Genomic DNA, 16,096 nt, shown 5'->3' on the forward strand with positions numbered 1-16,096 from the left:
GCGCCGATATAACGATGGCAACTGGACAAGCGCCGTTGGCAAGGATGGCAAGATCCCAAAGAAATCGCATCCTCCTCCCAAGTCCCAACTAGGGGACTTTTACAATTTTACCATTATAATGAATGTCGCTCATCAAATTATCACTCTTAGAATGACACCTACAACTATACCATCGGAGAGAAGTTTGAGTTTCATTTTTACCACATTTGCTGATGTGGCACGCCACGCCAGCCGCACGCGCTGGCACCCGGTCAGCAGGCTCAAGTGAAATGTCCTTCCTGTCCCTGATCTGCTCATCTCTCCCCTCTGTCAGGAAGGACATAGCACGAGCCTGCTGACCGGGTGCCAGCGCGTGCAGCTGGTGTGGCGTGCCACATCAGCAAATGTGGTAAAAATGAAACTCAAACTCCTCTCCGATGGTATAGTTGTAGGTGTCATTCTAAGAGTGATAATCTGATAAGTGACATTCGTTATAATGATAAAATTGTAAAAGCCCCCCCCCCCCCCCCCCCCCCCACACACACTAGGAACCTCTCGTCCTGCTCCCCCTCTGAATCCCTAATCCCCCCTACGCGCTCGATTGCCGCCGCCGCCGCCGCCGCCGCGTTCGCGTCCCCTCCGTCGCCCCATCCTCCCGCAATGCAACCTCCATCCGGTCTCTCCCCGCCCCCACCATCCTCTCCGCCCGCCGATACGCTGGCCTCCGCCGCCATCCAAACCCCAAGCCTCCCCGACACCCCGGCCTCCTTGGATCCCGACACCCCCTTCTCCGACGCCGCACCCGTCGACGCCTCGGACGCCGACGCCCCAGCCCTCGCGCCAACACCCGACGGCGCCCTCGCCTCCGCCTCGGACGCCCCCGGCGACGGCGAGGACGACGGGATCACCAACCCCTCTGGCGGCTCCAGGAAGCACATGACCCTAGCGCCGCCGGCGCCGGCCAGCAAGAAGTCGAAGAAGAAGGGCGGCAACAGCGTCTGGACCCGGCCAACCTCCCGCAAGGGCAAAAAGAAGGCGAGGCAGCCGGGCGGCCACGGACCCGGTGGCGGCGCCAGCAGCGCCCACCCCGGGCCTATTGCCGGTGGAGACGAGTTGTGCCAGCTCGTCCCCGCGACCCGCCTCGCCGCCGAGCGCAACGACGACGCTGCCACCCAGCCCGTGCTCCTCTCCCGCTTCTTCAAGTCCGAGAGGATCGAGGTCTCCGACGACCGCCTCACTGCTGCCAGCACCAAGGGCTACCGCATGGTGCGCGCCACCCGCGGCGTGGCGGCCGGGGCGTGGTACTTTGAGGTCAAGGTCGTGCATCTCGGCGCCACTGGCCACACGCGCCTTGGATGGGTGACCAACAGGGCGGACCTCCAGACGCCGGTTGGGTATGACGCCTATGGGTTTGGGTACCGCGACATTGATGGTGCCAAGGTGCATAAGGCTTGGAGGGACAAGTATGCTGATGAAGGGTATGGGGAAGGAGATGTCCTCGGGTTCTACATTTCCCTACCTGATGGAGAGCGATATGAGCCTAAGCAACCCGACCTGATTCAGTACAAGGGAATGCCCTTTCATGTGCAAATCCCCAAGGAGGAGCAGAAGGTACCAGCTCCTGTTCCTGGTGAGTACCTGTTTTAATAAAATTCTGTATATAGTTGTAGTTTGTTGGTGGCAATATAAAACACATACAGTTTTTACAATGAAATGGCTATGAAGTAGCTACTGAACAAATAAGATGCTGTTTCCGAAACACCTAAGCTGAATTGTTTCTCACTCAGTTCTTGAGAATGAGATAATGTCGATAACTGCTAGCAGAATTTTGTAATTGGGTTATTGAGATTTCAAGATAACAAATTCAAGAAAAGAATGTCTAATGAAACAAGTAATCATGTATAAGCACTTTCTTTACAGTTGTGTTATTTATACAATAAATAGTTAGGACTGAGTAAGGTTTAGAAATTATATGCAGATATTGTGTACTGATGTTGACATACTTGAATTAAACAATTAAATGTATTGCTCATGCTTTGCCAGCGTGTTGGTAGATATGTGTCATTTAGTTTTAGATTGGCACGGTGTTTTCCCAATTCACCCTTGCACAAATTCCTGTACCCTCCTTAGACATTATATAGACTCGTTAAATGTGTACGAAATCACCATATCTCCATTGCACACACTAGATAGTAGTTTCCATTTATTCATATTAAGCCTAAACTAATGTGTATTTCATAAACAAATCCTTACTCATTGCCGTTGAAATGCTAATTTAAATTTTTTCTTGCAGTATAACCTTTTCCTTTAGGACTTTACATGTCCTGTCATAGTAGCACCTTTGCACCTGATAGTTGCTTCCATACATGAATAAGGTTCATCTTTAATATTGTTTTTTGTATGGCCTAGTCAGAAATCCCAATTGGTTATGCTTGAGAGGTTTTAGTTATCCCATTGTAGTGCTAAAATGTTTGGATGTTAGGGTGTTCATTATGTATTAATTGGTGGTGCACCTCTCTATGTTCTAGATTACACTTTGTTCTGCACTCATGAATAGAAAAGGATGTGTCCCAACAATGGCTCTTCTACACTTTTGTTGCCTGTTATTTTGTTTATTCAGAGTTCAGACAATATAAATATCCCATGGTTCTTGCATACACAGGGAGTGAGATATGCTACTTCAAGAATGGGGTATGCCAAGGCAGTGCCTTCAAGGACATTCCTGGAGGGAGGTATTACCCTGCAGCGTCAATGTATACGTTACCTAATGAGCCAAACTGTGTAGTCAAATTCAACTTTGGGCCAGACTTCGAGTTCTTCCCACAAGATTTTGGTGACCTCCCAATCCCTCAACCAATGAGCGAAGTGCCTTATCAGGCACTTGAGGTGAAGAATGAGGGGCCTACCGAAAATGGTATTGCTGAAAAAACTAGCTAGTGTAGTTAACATGCTATTTTAGGCTTTTAGCTATGTCGAGATCCATGGCTAGGTCATGGTGAGGTTGGCTGCTGGAGCCATGTCTGACTAGATGAAGTTATTGTGTACCATATGCAACCAGAGGGTGTAACAATCTGTCATGTGGCATGCTGTAGTAGTGGGACGAAGAGTAGTGATGTGTGGTGTACTGGTGTTCTGGTGGTACGGCAGGTGAAACTTTATGCTGGGAGTTTCACTGCTAATGAAGGATTTGTGTGGCCAGAAAAAAAATCTGCATGTAAATTTGCCTCATTTATGTTCATTTTCATCCCAGCTATTTAAGCAATCCAATATGGCCTTTGCCAGTTTTCTTCTGCAACTGTGAAATCTGTCTGGTTTCGTTTCGATTCACATGCAACGGGAATCGGTCAGACTGTTGATAACAAATACAGGAACAGAACGCATCATATCGGGTATTCACATGTAGTGACAGGAAAAGTTCCAGTTGACTAGCCTGTGGAAGTTGCCCTTTTTTCCCCTGAAAACATGCTTGGATGTGTTTTTTTTTTTTTTGAGAGCGAACGTGTGTTTTATTAAGAGGAAAACGGGACAGCAACCTAGCAGCGACCTAAGACTTTCTGAAGTCTAGCCTACGTTTCACGTGGCATCCTGAAAAAATTTAGCTTTGCGTTTTGTTCAAATGGCAATCAAGGAAAATAGCAACACGGGCAAAAGGTGAGAGGCAAGGAAAAACAGCATGCAGGAAATGCTTTATAAGCTAAGATTTTTCATCATCTTTTGTTGGCAAAAACTGATAATTGTTGAACTAGTATAGTTCTTCATACTAACACCAAGATTTCCGGTTCCATACAAGTGGAATTGACTGAATGTACTCAAAGGGAAATACAGTGTTTTGGTCTTTTGGAAGCAGCGATGGACATGGACCCAATTCAACCTTGGATTAATTCACTTTTCTTCCAAATCCAAGGGGATCACAGGAAATGCCCCAAACACGCCTTAATGAAATGGGCAAAGGTGTTCCTACCCCTACTTTCAAGGTCAATTAGACAGAGCTCCATCACACGTTAGATGGCTCTTAGTATAGAAGACAATCTATCCTTTTGAAACAATTGCTCGTACAAATAAACAAAAACACAGAATCGCGAGCTTCCCTATGCTGATCATACTGGCAGCAACCCTAAGTATTGTCTGCACAATGAGCTAACATGGGAATTATTTTATACAATTTATGGTTAAGCAGTTATATTTCACAGTTAGATGCCCGCAGCCTGCACAGTGCAAATAAATAATCTCAGCTTGAGTTCCATTTGATTTGTAGGTGGCTACAATCCATACAGGTTTCCACTTTGCTCAATGCTGCCTGTCGATGTCGCAACACTGACTCCACACTAGGCTCAGTCCTTTTCCATGCCATTTTCCGGGAGATATTTTTCCACTTCGATTCAAACTCACAAGCTGGAAAAAGGATAATAGAGTAATAAATAGGGCATCTTGTTTATTTGCTTAAAGTCGAATAGCAATTGACATTTTCTCCTTTCTATGCAGAAATTTCAGATGCTAGTAAGTACAATAAGCAGTAGATTATATAAAGTAACGTTAATGGATTCAAGCCTTCCGATTTATTGTTAACATCTCATTTGTGATGAGGGAACCGAAAACTGATAGTTACCACTAACCTTCACTTCTGTTGGCAAAGCCTTCAACAAGGCATGCGACATTCCAAGGCCTTCCAGCAGAGGCAGCTTTTGCACCACCTTTTAACTCACCATTATGTTGTCGCAATCTGCAAAAACACTCATTTTATCAACACATAAATACAACTTTTATTTGTATGACTACTACTACTACAGATCTTCATTCATTCAGCGTTACCGCACAGTTCCTTAAACTGCTATCTGTTAATATACCGTATACAAGAGAAATGAATAAAATTGTGCATTTTCAAGCATATGTAACCGACAAGCCAGAGCAATAGTTCTGTGACAAAAGGACATGCTGAAAAATACAAACAGCGCACCATCTATGCATTTATGCTCAAAATAACGCATCTGTGCATAGAACCTTGGATCTAGCTTCTAGTCTTCCTTTTCTAGTTCCGTTTTCCTAGAATCGTCAACAAAGGAATTGGCGCACTGCACACCAACTAGAGCTTTCAGTTGTAGTTTTGTTTCTCCTAGCAATCGCCACAAGTCACTAAGCAGTGGTAAAATCATTCAAAGCCGTAAAATTTCGATCCTAACATCATCAAGTAACAACGTTGTGCAACACTTGTGTTTGCAATCACAAGCGAACTTCAGAATTCAGCCGGGTTCCCCAAATGGTACACAAACGCAGTGGCAGCAACTATCCTGGACAATTTCTGAAACCGCGGAAAGAGAAGGAACATGGGGGTGGGGCGGAAAGAGAAGGAACATGGGGGGTGGGCAGAGCAAGGAATCACCGGCGAGGGAAGTCGGTGGTGACGCCGACGTAGGTACGGGGGATCCGGGAGGAGGCTATCAGGTACACGCACCACGGCGGCGGCGCCTTCGACTTCGCGGCCCCCGCCGACGAATCCCCAGACACAGAGGCGGCGGCAGCCTCGCCACATTTGGGAGGGAGGGTGCGGGGGATTTTCGCGGCTCGGAAGGCCGCCGTGAGGCTCATCGTCTCACCTCGCCGGCGGGTCGGAGCCCTCGCTCGCATCCATGGACGAAATTACGAATTGAGGCCTGAGGCCTTGCTTGAGGGGAGGGAGAATTGATTTTTTTTTTTTTGAGAGGGGGGAGGGAGAATTGATGACGTCATCATAGTTGAATGGGCCGTGATGGACACATGGTTGTTGGGCTGTTGGCGAGTTTATCCTCGGGCCGAATGTTCGGTTAACCGCAGCATCAATTGTGACTCACCGCATCATAGATGGTTGTCAATACGACACCTTCGACAAATCGACAGAACACATAGCTGATTAATGATAAATTGATTTTGCCTCTTTTCTTCACATAAAAAAGGTTAAAAATACAGGCATATGTATTTCTTCCAATGTCTTAGCTCAATATATTTCACACTGCACCTCAAACAAACACTGCAGAACACAGCTACCAGGTAAGCATGGTATAACTGGTAACATTCTAAGTTTACACTATATTGGCAGGAGAAACGAAAACCACCAACAGCTTCAGCCACGCTGTTTCTTTGAGCTAGGTAAATCATCATCATAATGGCCACCATCATCAGCCCCATCCTTTTCACCCTTCTTCCGAGCCAGGATCTTGTTTATCTTGTTGAGGTCATTCGTGAGCTTTTGGTCCTTGTTCTGCTTCCTCGTCTTCCTACCATCCTGCATCTTCACACCAAACTGGAAGGCGGCCTTCGGCATGGCTTCTTTCTGATCATTGTATTTTGCCCACTCCTCTTCCGTCTCAAAGTCCCACCTGTGAAGACGACCCTTCGCCTGCTCAAGAATCATATATCAGAATACACCACAGAGATGGTCCAAAAATGCCAATGATAAAAATTGAGTTAAATACACCAGCGGCCCTCGAACTTGTCCTGATGTGCCACTTAGGTCCACGAACTCGCAAAATCGAAATCTAGCACCCTGAACTTGTTAAGTTGTGCCACTTTGGTCCATACCCCTTCAAGGGGCATGAATATATACAAAAAAGCCCTTGAGTTTTTTCATCTTCTATATCTACGTCCTCCTCGTCACTTTCACCTCTCTCCTCCCCCACAAGCGCTGCCGCTGCCGCCGGAGGCCGCCAGGAGCGCCGCCGCGCTCCTCCCTGCTCCCTCCTCTGTGCCGGCGCACCCCTCCTCGCGGTGGAGCCCATGGCATGGCGGAGCTCGTGTGCGGCCATGGCGGAGCTCGTGGCGGCGGCGTGCCGCCCCCTCCTTCCTCCCTCCTCCTCCACCTCCTCCTTCCTCCTCCCTCTGCCGCACCGAGCTCGTCCCACCATCTCCCTCCTCGCGCGCGCTACTCCACACCCCGCACGCGGGCGCGGCCGCGAGCCCCGCGGGGGCTTGGGCCCGCCTCGCCGCCGCCTCGGCCTCGCTCTCGTTCGCGGCGCCCGCGGCGCGGCTCCGAGCAGATCCGGGCGGCGGGGGAGGACCGGTGGCGAGCAGGGCCGGCGCCGCTGCTGACCTGCGCCCGCCGCCGCCGACCCGAGCCCGCCGCCGCCCCTAGATCCTCACGCCGCCGCGGACAAGAGCCCGTCGCCGTGCGCTGCAGCAGACTCGCCCCGCCGCCGCGACCCCGAGCTCCTCGCGCTGCTGCTGTCCAAAGCCACCGCGGTCCCGAGCTCCTCGCGCCGCCATGGCCTGGAGCTCCTCGCGTCGCCTCGGACTAGCACCCGGCCGCGCGTTCCCGAGCTGCTCCCGCCGCTGCGGATCCGCGCTGTCGTGCGCCGCCGTCGACGCACATCCTCCGCCGCGGCCCCGAGCTCATCGCGCTGCTACGGTCCGGAGCCCCCGCGGCCTCAAGCTCCTCGCACCACCATGGACCCGAGCCCGGCGTTGTGTGCCACCGTAGATCCATGCCCGCCGCCGTGGCCCCAAGCTCGCGCAGCCACGGACCCACACCGCCGTCCCCTGCTCCTCTGCCGCCGCCGCGAGCCCTGCACTTGCGGCTGCGAGCCCCTGCACCGCCGGATGTGGCCACGGCCACCGGAGCTCGCGAGGAGGGCCGACCACCTGCCGCTGCAGTAACTCGCCGCCGTTGGGGCCAAGCCGAGGCGGAGGAGATAGGGCGGGAGGCAGGGGCGCTGGCGTGGAGCCGCCACGTGCTCCGCTCGGTCCTCCCTCCCGCGGCGGAGAGGGCTAGAGATGGGGCACAGCGTGGACGGCGCTGTCGCTCCCATGCGCCGCCGCCGGCGAGGGAGCAGGGAGGGGGGGTGCGGCGGCTCGCTGCCGGGGCAAGGAGAGCGGCGCGTCAAGCAGGGGCCGGGGTCTGGGAGGGAGAAGAAGGGAGGAGGGGAGTGAGGGGGTGAAGGTAGAAGATAGTAACTTTGGAGGGTTTTTTTGCATATGTGCGTGCCACGTGGCGCCATGTGAAGGGGTATGGACCAAAGTGGCACAACTTAACAAGTTCAGGGTGCTAGATTTCGATTTTGCGAGTTCGTGGACCTAAGTGGCACATCAGGACAAGTTCGAGGGCTGCTGGTGTATTTAACTCATAAAAATTTATGCATGGTTCAACAGCAGATGCGTCAAACCATTTTAAATCTAAACCAAAACCCATAATTGCAGTAGAAGCAAAGAGCCAATTACTACTTTATCACAAGTGAACAACAGAACATGTACAGGCTAAACAACCAGATTTAAGTAATATCGGGAGACAATTTTGGAATCATGTTCAAAATCCCAGACTGAAAGTAGTAAGGCCTCACAAGAACAGCTAGAACACTTCACTATTAATTTTCAGGATATTCAAATAAATAAAGAAAAAAATGAAGAAATGAGCTATAAGTGCGAATCAACTCAAAAGCAACTGCACTTTGATAAATATTAACTAAGTGATGCTTATCTACTGCAATTTCACAGACCCTTGTCACAAAGCATAGGCTTGCATCAGCAAGGAAACCTTTATGCATAAGATCCGAATGATATCACTTACCCGTCCACCCATATCCATCTTTGATAAATCGTCTTCATCGTCACTCCCTGCAATCTCATTATTATACTCCTGGTAACCAGGATAGCACTCGGAGTAACTATCTGAAATAAAATTTGGATCTCTCTCCCGCGCATCTTTTTCTCTCAGCTGATTAAGCCTTTGATCATCACGTTTGAAAACAGAACCTAGGCCCCGATCCTTGTCTGCTTGAGTCATGAACCTTGGATCCTGGGATATACTAGGGTCAGCTAACACATCATATTCCTGGGTGCTTTGTTGCAAATACTGTACTGGATAAGCCAACTGCTGTTCTGCATACACATAGCCTGACCAGTCGCCTTGATACCCGGCAGCTGCCATCTGGGCTTGAACAGCATCATACCCATTCTGGACCCAGAAACATTAAGTATTACAACCAAGTTAGATAAATTGGAATATATAGAACTAAAAACAGGTTATAGCATGCATGAGTATGGAGAAATAAGAAATAAATTGTCAGCCTCTAGCATTCAAAGCGCATGGTTCAAATTACAGATATCCACCAGAACCTAAGTCCCTGAATATTTATAGGCTTACCGGCTGTTGCCAAGCTTGAGCAGGTTCAGATGGTGGTATTGGACCATACATGGGTTCAGTGAAATAAGTCTGCTTCTGATGGTTATGTGGGGATTCATCCATATCCTCAGAAACAGGGCTCTGGCTCATTTCCTTGTTAGGGGCAGAATAGTCAACCCCATCTCCGACAAAAATGTCATTGTCATCTGCTCTAGCAACAGGGGCAGATTGTTTCTCATTTCCATTAAAATTATTGTTCCGAGGGGGTGCTGGTGGCGGCGGCATATCCTTCTGTGATTGATGTTTCAGAGCAGAACCATTAGTTTGGGAAGGTTTTACTGCCTTGTCATAGTCAGCGCTCACCAAATTGTTCTTCCCTGCTACAAACACATCAAATTAAATAGATATCTAACCCATCAAGCACCTAAAGATAGTTCTTGAAAGAACACTGAGGTACAATTCAAATAAAACTCAAGCATCCCTCGGAAAAGTAGCAACTTTTGTATTACTAGATATAAACACTTCTAGCTTCTTCCAAACAAATCACTTTAGCATATTTTCTCATGTCTTGACCAAGAAAGTTTTTCTGTTCCCAGTAGCATTTATTTTCATTTTGATGTAGCCCACCTTTTAAATCTCTCTCCTTTTTCTTTTTCTTTAAGACCTTCCCTGAAGATCCAAGTCGGAGGTATGTCATAATTTTAGCAATCCTGTCAAGTACAGAACCATCCACACTGACAGTTACCATCTCCTGCAGAAGTAAGAAGATTATTCAGAAAGAAAAGTTACAAGCTACTCCAGCATGGCATACAACATGTTGTTATAATACCTCTGGAATTGGGCAATCAGCTTTGCTCCTATGAAGAGTTGTTGGAATATCATTGGTTACTCCTTCCTCCTAATTGATTACATGAAGATAATTATTATGCTTGCTAAAACAAAATTTTATACAAAAAGAGAGAGATGAAATGATACAACAAAAGATGCAGTGGTGTAGTGCAAACAAAAAGAACTTGATGATATTGGCTACTTCATGATAATAGGCTTTGCTGACACCTGTACTCTATTCTTTTTAGAAAATCTTCAGAAAGGATATATCTAGAAAACCAAAAGCATCATGCCTCCCAATAATGAGCTACTGATGGTTTCTGGCTTGTGATTTGGTGTCACTAATGGAATGTGAATATAGAGAAAGTGCTGGATGCTGCACCTATGAGGCCATGAGCACTGTAACGACGATCAAATTTGCATGTAGTATAAATCATGATATCAGAGGTATAAAGTAAATTAATGTTATAGTTGAAGAGGAAGGAGCATAATAAAAGCAGAAGTGAGAACTACAGAAAATTGATCACACTTCAGGTGATGACCAGAGAAACAGACAAATATTCCTTATAATAGAATGAAACATAATCATTTTGTATATTGTAAAAGGAAAAAGGATGTCATAACATTAGAATGCTAATTATCAGAATAAAAAGGTTAAAATCCGAACTATAGATATCTTTTTAAAACAATTTGACAGCATAATTTTGATTTCTCTATGTTTCAGATATTTATACATGCATAGCATATGTCTGTTGGTACTTATGAACACTGATGAGTTATGAAAATAAAATAATTCAATTACATATGGCCATTTTTTGTGGAGGAAAAATAGGGAGAGTTCATGCCTACAGTTTGCAATTTACAATACATGAGGTACATGAATATTCTGAATTTACAATCACCTCCATTTTATGCAGCTGAAGCAAATGAATCAACATGGGAATAAGGGTGTTACCATATTGTAAATAAATGACATCCGACCAGGCAGAAACAACTCATTCTCTTTTATTATGCTTTGTGGCTTTATGATCCATTGGTAGACAGACTGCAACCAACAAAGAGTGACAATGAGTATCCATGTTATTGTATTAGCCCTTAACGCACGAAGGAAAAAACACTGATAAACTAAATAGGAAATCTACCTTTGCAGTTGCAGTGCGGAAGGAGACTGCCTGATCTTCTTTTGTTGACCTTACAAAAAAGTGAAAGATATGTGTCATGCTTCCAAAGCACAAGGCATGTCTATAGTACTACAAGAGATATTTGTATCGCGACATCTCCAATCATAGATGTAAAAAAAATATAACTTCATTGTAGCATAGGGTGGTGCTAATAATGTGCTGCAAGAGACAATATTTAACTAAGATTATGTTTACACATACTCTAAAGTCAACATATCATTATTGGTTGTACAAAATAGAAAAGACCTCAGATAAATCTCAGTTAGCACTTAGCAGCGGAACAGCAAAAGTGTGCATAATGGCTTCAAGAAGATAAGCTGGTAAAGTTATGCTGTACTACAAGAGATACAAATGCAAAATTTTATTACAAGAAGCAGAACCTTTTTTTAGTTTACTGTACCAATCTCTAGGAATAGTAAGCTTATCAACAGTTGGACTCTTTTAAAATTCAATTGGGAGGAAAATAAATCTCTCTTAAATTAACTCAAACTAGTGCAAAGCTAGTCCCACAGAAGTTGGTCCAAATACTTCAGTCACCATGGACCAAATTTTTTTGTACTGGTTTCTTTGGGCACAAGTGAATATTGCACGTGGCAATTACTATTATGGGTGAACTACAGCATTTGAAGATAAACCCTACTCACTGTTACAATCATATATTAAAAGGAATGGCAACATGAAATAATGCTAATTGCTAAATCCGTACTGTGGTGGCAATTACCTTGATTTTGCATCCTTCCTATCCTCTGCTTCAGGTTTCTTTTCAATTTCACTCCGTACTTTGTGAAGTAGAGCATAGTCCAAGCCTTTGACCAAATGTGTATGCTCCAAATCACCTTACAAGAATAGTGGAAATGAAATGTCAATCAAAGAGTTCAGAACATGAAAAAGGAAATGCTTTCCCCATAAAAAGGAAATTATTTCCCTAAAAAAACTATAGCATCACACAATCAACCTCCTAGATATTTGCTTTTCTCAATTGAAATCTTGTGCGCATCTGCCAGCCTGTAACACAAACATAATAGAAAATCAAAATTCTAGAAAACATATGAGAGCACAGAAGGAAGCCTCAGACCATGTGATCTGTTACCTCAAATCTGTCCCAGGAGGTGCCACAGCATGAAACGAACCAAGCTCTGTAGGCTCATAATCTGGGTTTTGATCTTCACGACGTTCCTTAGCACGGTCGCGATACCTGGGTGTCTCTGGTTCTTCCTTTTTCTCCTCTCTGAATAAAAAAACAAGAGCAATTTAGGTTTCCCGAATCTCTTAGAATAGGTAATATGATGTTGGAGGTATTTCTAGTTTGCATATAATTTGTCACTGTCATTTAACTTTCACATGATTACGGATTCTAAAACATATCCAAAAAATCTGAAAACTTGTATGAACTCTGTCTAAGCCACAATCGCTGAAAGTGTGGGTTTCCTGCATATTTTCATATCTCCCTTGGTTAGCACTTTAGCCATTTGAATGTGATTCTCTGCATCAACAGCTTGTGATACATATATAAAGTAGAAGTTCATAGAGATGGATAGTATAATCCCGAGACACACTTAGTGGTAGCAATTCGTGCTATTCCAAAAGAGTACAGGAATCAAAGAATAAACTATGTAGCAGTCCGATTAGGTGGGTAAAGAGTTAACCTCTGTGTGTGTGTGGGGGGGGGGGGGATCAGCCCCTATTCTGGCTCCAGACATTCATGGAATCATGTCACAACAATAGTAACTGTGGCATCACCAATTGTGGTTTTACTGAATAATGTTTCTGCTCTGTATGTGTATCAGAAATATGAAACACAGATAAGCTGCCCCATTTAAAGTCTAATCAAAAGTTAGTTCCACAAACCTTAATAAACAGCTACAGGTGGGGGATTATATTAAACAAAATCAAAACAATATTACTCCTTTCCCAGAGCCAGAGACACAGCTCGTATCCTATTTGTCCAATCCCCCAAATCCACTTGGCGCTAAGAAATGTGCAGAACAAACAAAAAGCACATGTAGTGTGGAGTGCTTACTTCCGCCGCATCATCTTCTCCTTGTAGTAGTTCTTCTTCGACGACATCTTCTCTCCTTTTTCTGTATCCCTAGAAACATTTGGAGAGAAATTAGAATCTCGACGACGAAATTGCAGGCTCAGGGCTCTTACTCGGCGACTCGGTGTTACGGTACCTGCCCAGAGTTAGCTACGGCAGCGGATGATAAGAGCGAGACAACGGGGCTTGACAGACGGTGCCGACGGCGCCGCGGCGGGAGGTGGACAGGCGGGAGCAGAGAGGTCCGGCCGTCGGGAAACGATAGAGGGGGGGGGGGGGGGTGCGGTACAGCTCGGAGATGGGAGGAGGCTGGAGGACGGCGGCGCGGCGGGCCGGAGTGACCTTTTTCGATGTGGCCCTCGGATTCGCTGGTTTTTGCGGCCGCAACCAAACGGAGCATGGGATTCTTTGTGTTTAGCCATCCGACGACACGTATCCTAGATTTCTAGTCTGCTTCACAAGATATGACGGCCCAAATCCGAACAAGAGATAAATCAAAGTGAGATTTTTTTTCTTTGGTGTGCGAGTGCGAGGCAGAAAAGATAACAGTGTGTCGCTATTACAGACTAGTGGTTATGCACGTGCCTCACGTGCCCAGGCACGTGTTTATTTAGTAGTTTTGCACATTTCGAATCATATGTTTAAAACTAATTCTATATCAATTCTATGGAGCTACATAATATACTTCATGGTATAAAAGTTCTGCCAAGTAGACAAATTAAGAATATATAAATCATAAAATTCAACAAAATAAAATTGATAACAATAATAATGTAGTATAAGAACTTGTCTCAATCCATTATCATTGATTATTGATTGATATGGAAATTTAAAATATGACAAACACCAGCATGCGAAGACTTAAAAATATAGAAAGATCCATCCATAAATCTTGCTCACATCAGCCATGGTATACGATTAATTTATTTAGATATATTTCTCCACGCAGGTGTCACATATGGTCTTTAGAGCTCCGGCTATATAGCCATACAATATTTATTTCCATCTATAACAGTATCCTTTGACCGGAGATCACGGTTGATTAGAAGACCGGGTCTTCTGATCCAGTACTACTTCTCTTCCGGCCTGCAACGCCGCCGGCATGCCGGAGCTCTCGCCGGCCTCATGCGCCGTAGCTAGCCGCCGGCCTCGTGTGTCACCGGCTGCGTGCCGGATCTCTCGCCGCCGTCTTCGCGCGCAAAAATGAACAAAATAACATACATCACATCGGGGATATTTAATATTAATTACTAATTGCCGTGCAAAAAAAAGGAAAAGAACGTCAAGGAATTATTTTAATTCCTCTAATTCAATAGGTATATCAAAATCAAAATACCATGACCGACTTCTTTATTGACCAAATAAATAAAGTCCACGAAGGAAGACACTTGTCCACAAATAGCAATTATCCATACTATTGGAAGCCAGTAAACGTAAACGACATCTAATCCAAATTGAACTGGCGTGATACCGTTACGATTATAATTCTAATTATTATTATTATTATTATTATTATTATATAAATAATTGTATATATAGCGCACAGATGCAACACTGTCTGGAACCCTTGAGGCTGACAGGGCCGGCTCTATAATTTCGAGGGCCCTAGGGCGAACCGGATGCTATGGGCCCCTTAGGCTAAATATTTTTTTCCTCCAACATTTTCATTAGGTTCTGCATTAGCCTGAACTTCTGCATTTAAATTATGATCATTTTCCTGCATTTCATCAGGTTCTTGCTCTTGATCTTCATTTAAATCAGCATTAATTACGGTTGAAAGAACTTGTGCAAAGCACCCCTTTGTGATTCAACGAGCCGTTCATCTTGTTTTCTGGAGAGAGCCTAGCACCATCTAGACCTGTGATTCAAGCTAGATGGTCTAAACGGAACGAAATACTCCCACTCTCCCAGGATTCCCGGGGTACATTGTTTCTACAGCTCACAAACAAAAGGAGTTCCCGGATGCAACAAGATGGACGACCTCCCAGCAGACTAGCTAGTAACAGATCGAGAGAACAAAGAGTGAAGATACCATCCAATTCTTCGTCTCGAACTCAGAACTGCCTTTAAAATGGAATTGGCTGGCTGAACATCGTGATTGAATAAACTCAGGAACTCAGATTAAGGCTAAACAATTCAGATCAATTTGTGTGCAGAAACAGCGTTTGCACAGACTGATCAGACCGAACTACCCGCGGAACGAAGATCAAACGTTAGGAATACTAACCCCACGAATAATATAGGCCACGATGCAACGCTAGTTGACTCCTCAAGCACTCGAAATTTTGGAGAAATCGGAAGAAGCGCAGAACGACCACGCGCACGCAACGAAAACCAAACACATGCCGAGACCAAGTTCGAATCGCATCAACTTCACTTGCAAACAACACCAATTCGGACGGAAACTCCCGAGACCAAGCCCTAAATGGCAAAGCGCCGTATGCTCACGGAAGCGATACGCCGTAACCGGAGTCCGGAGACTGGAGTGCGACCAGGGTGGTAGGGTGGAAAAGAGGCGCGCGCGCACGGGACGACGCGACGAGAGCAAGTAATGTGGGAGGCGAGAAGAGAGGGGAGATGGCGCGGCTTACGCTTGTCGATGGACTCGAAGCACTCCTCCTCCTCGTCGACCCTGTCGGGCTCCATGAGCTGGAGCTGCCCGCCCTCGTCCGCGTGCCTGGACGGCGCCATCGCTGCGAATCCGCGAGCCTGCAGTGCGATCGGAAACCGGGGAGAGAGGTTAGGCGCAAGCGCCGCGAGTGCGACACGCACAATCGGCGGCGAGAAGGGGGAGGAGCGGCGGCGTACCTGCGGCAGGAGGTGGCGGAGGCCGGGGAGCGGGGTCGGAGGACCTGGGGGAGAAGGAAGCGGAGGCGAGAGGGGAGAGAGACTGAGAGAAAGTGGTTGTCTCGTCAAGGTTAACCTAACCGGTGGGAACCGGTCCGGTTTGACTGGTTACCGGTCAAACCGGTCCGGTCCGGTTCC

The 16,096-nt window shown here is 46.3% G+C and overlaps 3 protein-coding genes and 1 long non-coding RNA gene across 6 annotated transcripts; 1 reads left to right on the forward strand and 3 right to left on the reverse strand.

The window, feature by feature from the left end:
* Window positions 1-18: 18 nt before the first annotated feature.
* On the forward strand, window positions 19-3,246 carry LOC120700336 (protein TRAUCO-like; the record flags this gene model as incomplete). Its single annotated transcript, XM_039984559.1, has 3 exons — window positions 19-92; window positions 528-1,609; window positions 2,642-3,246. Coding segments are annotated over 3 exons (1,431 nt in total), but the record flags the coding sequence as incomplete, so codon positions are not given.
* Window positions 3,247-3,835: 589 nt separating this feature from the next.
* LOC120696686 (structure-specific endonuclease subunit slx1-like) lies at window positions 3,836-5,651 on the reverse strand. The gene is made up of 3 exons (XM_039979664.1): window positions 5,357-5,651; window positions 4,593-4,699; window positions 3,836-4,371 (listed from the first exon to the last, which is right to left on the reverse strand). Exons 1-3 carry the CDS (start codon window positions 5,599-5,601, stop codon window positions 4,208-4,210), a joined length of 516 nt encoding a protein of 171 aa, XP_039835598.1. The 5' UTR covers window positions 5,602-5,651; the 3' UTR covers window positions 3,836-4,207.
* Window positions 5,652-5,863: 212 nt separating this feature from the next.
* LOC120696685 (suppressor of mec-8 and unc-52 protein homolog 2-like) lies at window positions 5,864-13,491 on the reverse strand. 3 transcript variants are annotated; one of them, XM_039979663.1, is made up of 12 exons: window positions 13,248-13,491; window positions 13,094-13,162; window positions 12,164-12,301; window positions 12,029-12,078; window positions 11,795-11,909; window positions 11,035-11,083; window positions 10,848-10,937; window positions 9,894-9,962; window positions 9,692-9,815; window positions 9,086-9,441; window positions 8,510-8,896; window positions 5,864-6,349 (listed from the first exon to the last, which is right to left on the reverse strand). In XM_039979663.1, exons 2-12 carry the CDS (start codon window positions 13,138-13,140, stop codon window positions 6,074-6,076), a joined length of 1,701 nt encoding a protein of 566 aa, XP_039835597.1. In that variant the 5' UTR covers window positions 13,141-13,162; window positions 13,248-13,491; the 3' UTR covers window positions 5,864-6,073. The 3 variants fall into 3 exon arrangements, with proteins under 3 accessions (XP_039835597.1, XP_039835596.1, XP_039835594.1); XM_039979662.1 differs by having other exon boundaries at window positions 9,086-9,444; window positions 13,094-13,154; window positions 13,248-13,484; XM_039979660.1 differs by having other exon boundaries at window positions 9,086-9,444; window positions 13,248-13,484.
* Window positions 13,492-14,001: 510 nt separating this feature from the next.
* LOC120700514 lies at window positions 14,002-16,024 on the reverse strand. The gene is made up of 3 exons (XR_005685928.1): window positions 15,920-16,024; window positions 15,703-15,820; window positions 14,002-14,300 (listed from the first exon to the last, which is right to left on the reverse strand). It is a non-coding gene; the product is annotated as an uncharacterized LOC120700514 (long non-coding RNA).
* Between the last annotated feature and the right edge of the window lie 72 nt (window positions 16,025-16,096).

This window comes from Panicum virgatum, chromosome 3K (genome assembly GCF_016808335.1).
Source record: "Panicum virgatum strain AP13 chromosome 3K, P.virgatum_v5, whole genome shotgun sequence".
Taxonomy (NCBI): domain Eukaryota; kingdom Viridiplantae; phylum Streptophyta; class Magnoliopsida; order Poales; family Poaceae; genus Panicum; species Panicum virgatum.

Coding starts and splice junctions, on each gene's coding strand:
- LOC120696686 (XM_039979664.1), bottom strand. CDS start 5,601: ATGCGAGCGAGGGCTCCGACCCGCCGGCGAGGTGAGACGATGAGCCTC. Junction 4,700..5,356: donor ACCACCGACTTCCCTCGCCG/GTGATTCCTTGC, acceptor GTGTTTTTGCAG/ATTGCGACAACATAATGGTG. Junction 4,372..4,592: donor CTTTGCCAACAGAAGTGAAG/GTTAGTGGTAAC, acceptor TCCTTTTTCCAG/CTTGTGAGTTTGAATCGAAG.
- LOC120696685 (XM_039979662.1), bottom strand. CDS start 13,140: ATGTCGTCGAAGAAGAACTACTACAAGGAGAAGATGATGCGGCGGAA. Junction 12,302..13,093: donor GAGAAGATGATGCGGCGGAA/GTAAGCACTCCA, acceptor TTTTTTATTCAG/AGAGGAGAAAAAGGAAGAAC. Junction 11,084..11,794: donor AGGAAGGATGCAAAATCAAG/GTAATTGCCACC, acceptor CTTTTTTGTAAG/GTCAACAAAAGAAGATCAGG.